This window comes from Vipera berus (assembly GCF_964194415.1).
Source record: "Vipera berus genome assembly, chromosome: 6".
Lineage (NCBI taxonomy): Eukaryota > Metazoa > Chordata > Lepidosauria > Squamata > Viperidae > Vipera > Vipera berus.
Window position 1 is genome coordinate 83,312,431 of NC_138208.1, and position 13,428 is coordinate 83,325,858.

The 13,428-nt window shown below is 41.3% G+C and overlaps 1 protein-coding gene across 2 annotated transcripts in view; it reads left to right on the forward strand.

Moving 5' to 3' along the window:
* SOX5 (SRY-box transcription factor 5) overlaps positions 1-13,428 on the forward strand; it is a gene marked incomplete at its 5' end in the record, with an annotated part of 509,776 nt that overhangs the window by 428,308 nt on the left and 68,040 nt on the right. For both annotated transcript variants that reach the window (XM_081330567.1, XM_081330566.1), the window contains one exon: positions 9,862-10,039. In XM_081330567.1, coding sequence (XP_081186693.1) covers positions 9,862-10,039 — 178 coding nt within the window. The remainder of the gene's footprint in view (positions 1-9,861; positions 10,040-13,428) is intronic.

Genomic DNA, 13,428 nt, shown 5'->3' on the forward strand with positions numbered 1-13,428 from the left:
ATAAATGGTATGAATGATGTATTTTTGGATTTAACAGACATTTGGGAATAGCAGACATACCTCCCTCCACCCAGCCCAAATGAGCTATTAAATCAAGACATTACAGTATTGTATTATCTTGACTCTTTTGTGGACCAAACCTTTGTATTAAGACATAACAGGAAGCCCAGCATTTGACTACAGCAAAAAAGAAAAAAGTTTAATTAGCCCAGTTTTAGGGTTCAGCCTGTTATGTAAATGCAACCACTGAAATGCGGTCAACACATTGGGTGCTGGTGTATGAGAAGAGTAATTTGTACGAATGTGTGAACTGAATAATAGTGTGAAAGGAACAAGTCTCCCTAAAATGAGTAAAAATTAGCAGGACTGCAAAGATCAGTGATTTGGTCTGATTCTTAGCTTCAGTGCTTTAGAGGAATAATAGAAACACATTTCTCTCACACATGAAAGCTAATATCTGAGGAGGTTTCTTCATGTATACTTTATGAAACAACCAGCTATAATGAGCTATGTTTGTATTTAACCTTTATAAATCGTTCTTCTGCTGATCCAAGTGCCGTGGGCAATATACAATGGATTTAAAACTAGGTAATAAAAATCCATTGAACACCCTCCTATTTGTGTGTTTGTGTGTGTGTACAGACCCAGGCTCACACATGAATGTTCGGAATTATTTTTACAAAAGCCCTTGGCAGATTTATAACGGAGGTTCTGAAAGAAGAGGTAGATTTTCATTCTCCTTTCTTAATACAATTGGGAGAGGATTAGCTTTGCTTCATATCTGAACTGCAGTGCCCCAGTTGCAAGGCACTATAATGATTCGTTTTTAGACTGGCAAAGATTCAGGAGATGGTTATATAAAATATCAGCTGAAATCCACTGGGCTCTCAATAAAGTGCACATAGTTTAAAAAGCAAACAATTAGTTTCCACTCGATGTAGGAGAACAGCTAAAGTTGGGGGGGTGGAGTTAAGTGCGTCATCAGTTTAGAGTAGTTATGTTGCCACAAATGGTCCAAGTTCAACCCCTTTTGAATTCTGTTGACCCTTATCTGGTGTCAATTTAGTACTGAACTTTAGTTGGCTAGATGTATAGGCTTAAGCATCTTAACGTGTAGTTTTGACTCTTCCCACGTGACACCTGAATGTGTTTAGAGAAAAAAGGAGGAAAAAATATTTTTGACTAAACGGAAAAAGGTGACTGAGAATGTTGATTTTTTGGAAAGTTATAAATGGATTAAGGGGCGGGATTGAGGGCAGACTTGAAAGAATATTTCCTATTAGGTGTTTTGAATTTTACAAAGATATACATGAAGATTTTGAAACTAACCTTCCTGGGGAAGATATTGTCGATTAGGGGGGAAAAATACATGATAAAAGTGGATTTTGAAGGTTGACTAGAGGGAACCAGAGATAACTACATACAATTAAAGGAAAAGAAATCCCTTAATAAGGTGGGAGCAATATTACTTGATTGTGGAAGAATTCAAAGATAGTTGCAAATAATGCACTTAGACATTACTCTTAAGGTTATTTGCTACTGTAAAAATGGATTTAAAAAAGGCTACAGGAGAAGAACAGATTTTATTGAACAAAATAGGGACTGAAGCTGATTTGTACAGATCTGAAAATGGATTTAAAAATGCCAGATTACAAGAAAGATATGGAAAAGGATGCCATACTGGATTATCAAATGAAATTGGCTGGTGTCTTAATAATTAAAAGGGACACACAAATAATACATCAGAAGAATGACTTGAATAGCTTATTTATCTTGAATTTACAAAAAAGACATGTTAAACTAGGAGAGGAATTTTTTGAAAGGAGACAAAGAGAAAATGATAAGAAATCAATATTTGGGACATTATTTGGATGAGAGGTCAAACTCTTTAAAAATAAACAGAAGGAATATAAAGTGGATTTATCTAATCAAGGTTATTATAACATATATGTTTGTTGTTTCTGGACTTTTTTTTAACTAGGACTGAATGACAAGGCTTTAAAGTTTGTTTATAGATTGCAGTTACTGTGTTAAAAGGGAAAGAATACAAAATGATTTATTTGATTAAAGTTAAAATATATTTATTATTACTCCTGGTAGCTCCTTATGGACTTTTGCTGATTAGAGCTCCAGGGTGAGATCTTATAATTTGACTATTGATAAGAGATGAGAGGTAGAAAGGAGAGATCTTTTATTGAAATACCAGTTAAATTACTGAAGTTGTTTTTATTTGTCGGGAGGGTTAGGGTGGAGCTATTTCTTTATGTACCTTTTTATTTTTTATTATATATTTTTTCTGGACTTTACTTATGTTCTTCCTAGTTTGATATTAATTTTTATTTCTGTATTTGCAAACTTTCATTAAAAAAGCATTATTAAAAAAAGATGGAGAAAGAGGTTACTTTCTCCAACTTTTTTAAATTCCAGGGTTTTTTAAATAATAATAATAATCAAGACATTTTTTATCACACTTAGGCTTTGGGAATCAGACTTAGGTCATTCCCAAAGTTTCCCATCCAATCTGCACAGGTGGCAGTCAGAAATTTAGAACCCAGAAAATACCATTCTTAATGCTGCATTAAGACGCTCTTGCATTCAGGGCCAGTTAAACACAGCATTTGTATTAGGATCACACCTTGCTCTCTTTGAATGGAATTTTTAATGTAAGTCACTTTTTCAGTGCCAAACTTTAAACAAATGGTTTTAATAAGTCAAGGACTACCTGTATTCTAATGTAATTTATGATGACCTGTAGGAGAAGAGCAGGCTGATCTAGAAGGCGGAGTTAAACATGTCATCAGTTTAGAATCCTTCTGTTGCCACAAAGGACTCAAGTCCAGACCCCGTGGATTCCACTGACCTTAAGTAGTGTCAATTTAGCTTTGACCATTGGTTGACTAGATTCTTGTGCATAGATGGCAATAATAAACTCCTCTGTGCTGTGAACTCAACGAATGCTACTGGTTAGTTGCCCCTGACATGGCCTCCTGTTTTAAAGGTAAGTTAGTTTGAGGCAACATTGGGTGGGGGTAAAAAAAAAACAAGTAATCACTCTGTTCCAATATTATATCTATCTATCTATCTATCTATCTATCTATCTATCTATCTATCTATCTATCTATCTATCATCTATCTATCTATCTATCTATCTATCATCTATCTATCTATCTATCTATCTATCTATCTCTATATCTATATCTATCTATCTATCTATCTATATAGATATAGATATAGATATAGATATAGATATAGATATAGATATAGATATAGATATAGATATAGATATAGATATAGATATAGATATAGATATAGATATAGATATAGATAAAGGGACACGGTGGCTCAGTGGGTTAGGACGCTGAGCTTGTCGATCAGAAGGTCGGCAGTTTGGCTGGTCGAATCCCGAGTGCTGCATAACAGTGCTGCGCCTGTTACTCGTCCCAGCTTCTGCCAACCTAGCAGTTCGAAAGCATGTAAAAATGCAAGTAGAAAAATAGGGACCACTACGGTGGGAAGGTAACAGCGTTCCGTGCGCCTTTGGCGTCTAGTCATGCCAGCCACATAACCACGGAGACGTCCTCGGACAAGCGCTGGCTCTTCATCTGTGAAACGGAGATGAGCACCGGCCCCTAGAGTTGGAAATGACTAGCACGCATGTGTGGGGGAACCTTTACCTTTGATAGATAGATAGATAGATAGATAGATAGATAGATAGATAGATAGATAGATAGATAGATAGATAGATAGATAGATAGATAGATAGATAGATAGATAGATAATAGAGATATTATAGATATAGATAGATATAGATATAGATATAGATATATAGAGATATATAGAGATATATCTTCCATGGATGTTCACATGATGTACATTTCTCTGCACTTAGTTTCCCTTGGCTGTTCCTCAGAAAAGAAATGTGTAGGCATCAACAGGTGATTAAGTCCACCTGGCCTACATTATCATAGGCCAATGCAGTTTTACACAAACATAATTGCACAGGATGAATCATTTTGTTCAGTGCTCAAAACCACTGGAGCTCCATTAGAGGACCATTAAGAGCTCATTGAAGGCAATAGAACGCTCTCATAATCACTCCCAAGGAACTCTGTTTCTGGAATGCCCCTTTAGTACTTGCCGGGTTGAAAGAAGACAAAAAAGGTTTCCTGTTTCTCCTCCTTTATTATGCTGGCTATTATTATGAAGCCCCAGCTGTGTCTCAGGAAAGTTCTTTAATGTCATATTTAATTTTTATTTTTATTTTTTTTTAAAAAAAGAAATCACCCTCCCTTTTCAGTGAGAGTTACAGCACGGTTGATTCAGTATTAAGGTTAGATTTATGTGTGGCAATTTACAAAAGGCTGAGGGTAGTGTGATATTTAACAAGTAGGATAAAACTGATTGGCTCAAAGGCTGACTGGCTAGGAATGATTGACAGGAAGCAGAATAATTGCTTTATTTGAATTCAGTGTTTATTTCTGAGATTTAGGAATTGTAGAGTCTCAATCGAACCAGTTGTAGGAGAAGGAATAATGGCGGAACCTGGGGGTGGAGTTAAAAGAGGGATCAGCCTAGAATCCCTACGTAGCCACAAGCAAACTAAGTCCAACCTCCCTTGAAGTCTGTCTAACTCCAAACAGGTGTAACCTTTAACTGACAAGATTCCTGTGCATAGGCTTTTAAGCAATATGGGTAGTCCTCAACATACAACCACTTGTTTATGGACCATTCAAAGTTACAACCGTACTGAAAGAAAATGACTTATGACCAGTTTTCACACTTATGTCCATTGCAGCATCCCCATGATACTTGGGAACCTGCATGTATTTATGACCAGCCTGGGGTCCTGGCATTGTCAATCACAGCCTCGTTAGGGAGGTTCTGACAGGCATAGTTAATGGGGGAAGCCAGATTCGCTTAACAACCTCATGGTTCACTTCACAACTTTGGGGATTTACTGAACGACCATGGCCCAAAGGGTCACAAAATGGGGAGCCACTCACTGAACAACTGTCTCATTCAGCAATGGAAATTTTGGGCTGAGTTGCGATCATAAGTTGAGGACTACTTATAAGTCTGTTTAATTGGACCTTCACTTGTGAATCTGGTCTTTTGTGCCTGACAGCAGTGTACAAAATCAACTGACAGTAAAGCAATATTTTTGCACTGTTATTTTAAAAAATTATATGCCGCCCACCTCAATCTGCAAGCTCAGATTCAATCCCCCCAAACAACATATAAGGAACGGTTGCAGGAATTGGGTCTGTCTACTCTAATGAAGAGAAGGACGAGGGGGTGACATGATAGCAGTCTTCCAGTATCTCAGGGGCTGCCCCAAAGAAGAGGGAGTCAAGCTATTCTCCAAAGCACATGAAGGCAGGACAAGAAGCAACGGATGGAAACTAATCAAGGAGAGAAGCAACCTGGAACTAAGGAGACACTTTCTGACAGTGAGAACAATTAATCAGTGGAACAACCTGCCTCCAGAAGCTGTGAATGTTGCAACACTGGAGGTTTTTAAGAAGGGATTGGACCGCCATTTGCCTGAAATGGTATAGGGTTTCCTGCCTGAGCGGGGGGTTGGACTAGATGACCTCCAAGGTCCCTTCCAACTTTTTTATTTTTATTATTATTATTATTATTATTAATATTATTATTATTATCCGGCAAACAATACATGTCTTTAATGTGACATACCCCTTCTGATTGATTCCACCAGAGAAGAGTGTCAACATCCCTACCAGCTTGTTCCTTCTATTCTACCTCTTAGTACAGGGTCTTCAAACTTGGCCCTTTTATGACTTGTGGACTTCAACTCCCAGAATTCCTCAGCCAGCATGCCTAGCTGAGGAATTCTGGGAGTTGAAGTCCACAAGTCATAAAAGGGCCAAGTTTGAAGACCCCTGTTTTAGAGGTTTAGGACAATAAAATAGCCATTGATGCAGTCAGCTCACTTAAAATACTCCACTTTCAAGGATGGATGGATGGATGGATGGATGGATGGATGGATGGATGGGAGTGTTGGTAATGGAACAGTACAAGGAGCAACAAAGAGAAAAATTAAATTTTGAAAGAAACATTAAAACAAAACTTGAGTGTCTCTGAAGCATTTGGACAATCTGAGAGTAAGGGACCTGCTCATGGTTTGACCACCAAGGTGCCCATAGGACCTAACAGTTTAACCAGAGTAACAAAATGAATGTTGAGATCTTACAATGTAAACCGCAAACCCTATGCATAAACCATAATATTACTACGATCATTTTTGTTATTTGCTTCCCCCTCTGGAGGCTAATGTTCTTCCCTTACTGCAGAAGCTAGAATGACTTTTATATTTTATTATATCTTATTTTTCAAATAGAATAACATCTGGGAATAGATCAGGCATATGACATTGGACAGGGCATTCTCACATTGTGGTGATCAGTGAATCTCAACCTACAAAATGTCCTTGGCTGATCAAGCTTGTGCTCCACCTCTGTTTAAGTGTTATTCCTCTACTGCAGGGGTCTTCAAACTTGGCCCTTTTATAACTTGTGGACTTCAACTCCCAGAATTCCTCAGCCAGCGTGCCTGGCTGAAGAATTCTGGGAGTTGAAGTCCACAAGTCATAAAAGGGCCAGGTTTGAAGACCCCTGCTCTACTGCATCACCGAATAGATGGTACCTTCAGCCCTGCAGGAGGGAAATTAAAAATTTGGCCATGCAGTTGAGTATGGGTTTTCAGCACTCATATCCAGGGAATGCTCTTAAAACCAATCTCAGATGAAGCATAAAAGACTAGCATGGTAGTCTCTCATAACGATGGCTTTCTTTTGTAGGGAAAAAGGGAATTGGCATCTACTTAATTAATATAAACCCATCCTAACAATGCAATGCTAATGTATTTTGCAGTAATTGTATCCCCCCCCCTCCCTATAATTTGTGATGTATCTTCTTCACAGATGAGATCATTAGCTCTTGATATATGCAACAGAGCAAACTGTAGAACACAGAAATTCAGCTACTATAGGCAAGGCCAACTTTAACGTGCATTCAGAATCTTCTCACCCTAATAATCAAGACTGGTGCTGGCTTATATTATGCTCCGTTATTTTGACAAGTACACAGGCCTGCTGGCTCTGAGGTTATATCACAACAAATAAATAAACAAAAGCTGGGACCTTGTAAAAAGCATAGTGTAGACACTTCTTTATGCATGCGTTGATTGGTTAGTCTTCCAAACCGCCACAATCGAAAGACTCTCGTGGTTAATTGTGATCTCTCTCCCGCAATAGCAAAGAGGGGTTAAGAGCAACCGTTGATGTCGCTACCAAAGTGGTACCTCAACCCTTCCTCTTCCCATCTTCCCCTTTTCATACAAACATAGAAAACTTGACGGCAGAAAAAAAGGACCTAGTGGTCTATCAAGTCTGTCTTTTGAGTTGAGTTTGTTTTTAACTTTTCTTTTAAATTTATTTATTTGTCGTTTTTTTTAATTATTATTTGTATGTTTTATTTTGATTTTATTTTTCCTCTTCTCTTTTTCCCTCTCACAAACGCAGCTGTTTTACGGGAACCGTGGTCCAGCTCCGTTTTTGCAGTGGTCTAAATCATAAATTCCTCCCTGTACCTGAAAGGCAGTGGCTTGGCACCTTTAAACAGTGGTGGGCCAAATCTTTGGCTTCCCTTGCCTTTGCCCCGTGTTTGAAGCTGGGATTGAGTTCAGTTAAAGAGGAGCCAAAAGACGTAGCAGGGTTTGAATTCACCTGGGCAGCAGGTGATACCGCTGTGTCTTGGAGGTGACAAATAACGACCTTTCACTTAAAAGAAAGGTCTGTACAGATAGCCCTTGATTTATAACCAGTTACTTAGCAGCTAAGGGACGCGGTGGCTCAGTGGGTTAGGACACTGAGCTTGTCGATCAGAAGGTCGGCAGTTTGGCGGGTCGAATCCCGAGTGCCGCGTAGCAGAGTGAGCGCCTGTTACTCGTCCCAGCTTCTGCCAACCTAGCAGTTCGAAAGCACGTAAAAATGCAAGTAGAAAAATAGGGACCACTACGGTGGGAAGGTAACAGCGTTCCGTGCGCCTTTGGCGTCTAGTCATGCCGGCCACATGACCATGGAGACGTCCTCGGACAAGTGCTGGCTCTTCGGCTTTGAAACGGAGATGAGCACCGGCCCCTAGAGTCGGAAACGACTAGCACGCATGTGCGGGGGAAACTTTACCTTTACCTTTACTTAGCAGCTGTTTGGAGTTATGATGGACAACCCCCACCCCCAGAAAAAGATACTTACAACCCATTTTCAAAGTTCTAAAATCTGTCCGCCTCCCACAGTCACGTGGCTGCATTTTGCCACTCAGAACAGACATAACCATTTCCAGGAACCACCCTGTGATCACAGGGCCACGATTTACAACATTTTTGCCGGAAACCAGCATTTTCTTCTAGATTCTGGCAAAAAAAAAACAAAAAAAACTGACCCAGAGCAAAGAATGGGTTCGCTTAACAACCACACGTTCACATAACAACCACAGTGTTCGTTTCAACTGCAGCATTTGCCATACGCTAAATAAATGAATAAACCACAGAGGTTCGTGGATTAACCATGGCAAAATAGGTTGTAAAATTGGGTCTACTCACATCGTGACCCGTTTATAACTATCACGGCTTATGACCGTAAATGTGGGGCTCAATTATTGTTGTAACTTGAGGACTATATTTATGTGTGGGTATAAGAGCAGACGGGGGTGGTGGTGGCTATGACACAGGAAAGCCAGCGGCCCAGGTTCAAAACCTGAGCTCTATGCAATGGGGTGAGTTCCCATCCTTGCCTCAGCAGCTGCCCAGCAGATTGAAATCATGCAAACGCAAGTAGATAAATAGGTACCACTTCAGTGGGAAGGTAACAGCGCTCCATGATGTCACACTGACCACATGACTGGGGGAATGTATCCCCGTCCCTATAGCAGAGGTGCCCAACCTTTGGGGCACCAGGGACCAGTTCTGTGGAGAGAGGTTTTTCCATGGATCAGAGAGTGCGTGGTTTTGTGTGCTGCCTGCATCTCGTGGATGGGGCTTTGCTTGTTTGTGCAGACCAGTTGCTGGCATGCCGTGGCCCAGTAAAGGTCCACGGCCCGGGAGTTGAGGACCCCTGCCCTATAGGACAGCGCTGGATCAAATAGAGATGAGCGCCACCTACTATAGTCGGCAATGACTAGTGGAGTAAAACCAGTGGTGGGATTCAAATACGTGAACAAACGGTTCTCGTGTGTGAATGCCGCTTCCGGAAGTCCATTCTGGGCCTGGGCAGCAAAAAATTAGCTACCGGTTCTGCCGACGTGGTGCAAACCAGCTGAATCCCACCCCTGGGTTTACACCACTGTGGGCATAGCTGTTTCACCTTGTGTTTCCCCAGTCCACAGGCATAGAGACTTAAAGTCTCTCTAGTAACCTATCCCACCACTGAGTAAAATCCATAGGGACACTTTGACCTTACCTTTATAAGCACACAGAGGGACAGATTCACTGGTTAGGTGAGGACAGTAGGGAAAAAAGATGCAAGATGCAGAAGTTCTCAGAGTCTAAAGAGCGAAGACACGTAGAGGATTGTGTTAAAGACAAGGGTCTTCTCCTTACCAGCTGCTTTCAAACTAAAGTTCCTCCCCTACTCCCAACTGTGGGTGATTTTTACAGAAGTTTCGATTGCAAAGGGAACCAAACCAAACCGTGCTTCTTTTAGAGGGATGAAAGCAGCTCATGAATGCAGAGAGAGTGAAATTACGTCTGGCATCCAAGTCGATAAGGAGCCCCAATTAGTGGTGGCCGAATCAAAAACCGTACGGTGCGCCTCATGGCTTGGTCTTCTTCTTTCCATTTCAGGACGACGTGGCTCAGCCGTTGAATCTCTCAGCAAAGCCCAAGGCAAACGACAGCAAGTCTCCCGCATCACCCACTTCTCCTCACATGCCGTCACTGAGAATAAACAGCGGGTGCAGCTCGTTGAAATCTTCGGTGCCAGCAACGTTAGCTAGTCCATCAGCCAGAGTCAACACAATTGGTAAGAAGATCTTATTATGCTTGAAGTCAGCCATTCGTAGCCTATGGGCCTCTTAAGCTGCCATGCCCTCTCTCCCATATGCCGTGATTGGATCGCAGACATTTGAGCTGTTTTTTTCCCAAGGGTTTGCAAAGAGATAAGGTTGATTAAAGGAACCACTTGTTTCCTTACAGACCTTCCAATCTCCCCCTTGCCATTCACAGCCCCTCTAGAATACAGCACATATTCAAAAATACAATTATGGATGGGAGTTGTAATGGTTCTTGGTCAATGTTATAGTTAACTGTGAATGAAAAAGCCAAATCAATGTATGCTTGTAATATTAACCTCTTAAATTGTTAAATTTAAATTTAAATTGTTTAAATTAAATTTAAATTTAAATTTAAATTGTTTAAATTAAATTTAAATTTAAATTGTTAAATTTAATTGCTGCCTGCAATTAGTGCAGGTTCGCATCCCACCAGGCTCAAGGTTGACTCAGCCTTCCATCCTTCCGAGGTAGGTAAAATGAGGACCCAGATTGTTGGGGGCAATTAAGCTGACTTTGTAATAATGCCGCTTGGGGGTGTGTGTGAAAGCCCTAATAAGCAGGCATATACATAGAATGAAGGCTACTGCTAAGCTTGTAAGCCGCCCTGAGTTTTCGGAGAAGGGCGGGATATAAATGGAATTAAAATAAATAAATAAATAAATAAATTAACATTAATAGAACCTGTTGCTTTCTCTTTTCTCAATAGTCTAAGCCATCTAGATAATGGAAGGTCTAATTTTCAGATCTATTATAGAAAAATCAACGTATTGGGGAAAAAAACAACACAGCGTATTAAGATGTATACTGATACAGGTAATGCTCAACTTAAAACCACAACGGAACTCAAAGGTTCTATTGCTAAGTGAGACATTTATTGAGTTTTGCCCCCATTTTATGACTTTTCTTGCCAAGTCTGTTAAGTGAATCCCTGCAGTTGTTAAGTTAGTAACACGGAGGTTAAGTGAATCTGGCTTCCCCGTGGACTTTGCTTGTCAGATCAAAAGGTGATCACATGAACCCCGGGATGCTGCAACCGTCATAAATATGAGTCAGCTGGCCAGTGTCTGAATTTTGATCACATGACCATGGGGATGCTGCAACAGTTTTAAGTGTGAAAAACGGTTTCTGTTTTTGCGGCTGCTGTTGTAACTTTGAGCGATTATTAAACAAACTGTTGTTAAGTCAAAAGGTACAGGGTCTCCTGCTTGAACAGAGGCTTGGACTAGAAGACCTCCAAGGTCCCTTCCAACTCTGTTATTTTGTATTGACTATTCTGTGTTGTTGTTGTTAGTTGCGAGGTCATGTCTGACCCCATGGACCACGTTCCTCCAGGCCTTCCTGTCCTCTACCATCTTCTGGAGTCCATTGAAGCTAACGCCTACTGCTTCAGTGACTCCATCCAGCCACCTCATTCTCTGTCGTCCCCTTCTTCTCTCGCCCTCAACCTTTCCCAGCATTAGGCTCTTCTCCAGGGAGTCCTTCCTTCTCATTAGGTGGCCAAAGTATTTGAGTTTTAGCTTCAGGATCTGGCCTTCTAAAGAGCAGTCAGGGTTGATCTCCTCTAGGACTGACCGGTTTGATCGCCTTGCAGTCCAAGGGACTCGCAGGAGTCTTCTCCAGCACCACAGTTCAAAGGCCTCCATTCTTTGGCGCTCAGCCTTTTTTATGGTCCAACTTTCACTGCCATACATTTCAACTGGGAAGACCATAGCCTTGACTATACGCACTTTTGTTGACAGGGTGACGTCTCTGCTTTTTAGTGTGCTGTCTAGATTTGCCATGGCTTTCCTCCTGAGGAGCAAGCATCTTTTAATTTCTTGACTATTCTGTATTACATCCTAAATGAAGATTCCTTGGCGCTCTCTCAGCTTGGTTGCTTTCTTGCAGATGTTTCATTACCCAAACTAGTACAAATTAATAATGAAACATCTGCAAGAAAGCAACCAAGCTCAGAGAGCGCCAAGAAGCCCTCATTTCAACCCTGAGCTACAAATGGTCTCCTTTATCTATTCCTCTTCTTCTTTTTCATAGACAGCAAGTGAAGGAAACATAGAAGCACGGTAAATGCGCACCACAAAAAAAAAGATATTAGGTTTGGAAAGCCTTATCTCACTGCTTCTAATCACCTGGCTTGTTTCAGATGGCAGAGCAAGGTCTCAAGGCTTAAAGGAACATTAGACATGATTAAAACCACACCTACAACTCACCAGAGAGTATAACACAGTTCTCTCAGAAACATACATCATCTCCATTGCGTAATAGTAGGGAAGCAGTGGCTCAGTGGGTTAGGACGCTGAGCTCGTCGATCAGAAGGACGGCAGTTTGGCAGGTCGAATCCCGAGTGCCGCGTAACAGAGTGAGCGCCTGTTACTCGTCCCAGCTTCTGCCAACCTAGCAGTTCGAAAGCACGTAAAAAATGCAAGTAGAAAAAAAATAGGGAACACTCTGGTGGGAAGGTAACAGCGTTCCATGAGCCTTTGGCGTCTAGTCATGCTGGCCACATGACCACGGAGATGTCCTCGGACAAGCGCTGGCTCTTCGGCTTTGAAACGGAGATGAGCACCGGCCCCTAGAGTTGGAAACGACTAGCACGCATGTGCGGGGAAACCTTTACCTTTACCTTAGGAAATCTTGAACAACCTTCCAGAACGCAAGGAGGATAGGGACCCGCCACACTGCAAGAGGGAATCTGTTCCGTAAGATGAGGACGGATAGAGAAAAGGCTTGCATTCCAGGTCCTATCAGATGTCCACATTTAAGAGAGCGGACCAGGACTCTAAGCAGCTTTGTAATTTTTCTCTTACTGACTTCTTGGCTAGCCTCTTTTTTCCAGCCTTTGGAATCCTGGCCATTTTCATCCTCCCCTTTCACTGAAATGTAGATTTGGAAAGGCTGTACCTGTAATGAGTGATAATGTAATTGGATAAAAGCTGTGAGGATGACTGGAGTTGTAAAGGTCACTCTTGTAAGGAGAATTAATGTGTTATACCATTAATAAACCATGGGAAACTGTGGGCCAAAAGATAACATACTTAAGTTACTGTTAATGACACAGACGTCATCACCACATATCTTTATAAGACAGATACAGAAAAGGGCTTTTGGGGGGTTATAGACTGGATCGTGGTGCATGCTGTCTAGGATACTGGAGCCTGCCCACTTCCTCTCCCTCCCTATTGACACTTCCTCCTTACTGGTAGCTACTTTAGGATTAGAGCAGGGGTCTTCAAACTAGGCCCTTTTACGACTTGTGGACTTCAACTCCCAGAATTCCTCAGCTAGGCATGCTGGCTGAGGAATTCTGGGAGTTGAAGTCCACAAGTCGTAAAAGGGCCAAATTGGAAGACCCCTGGATTAG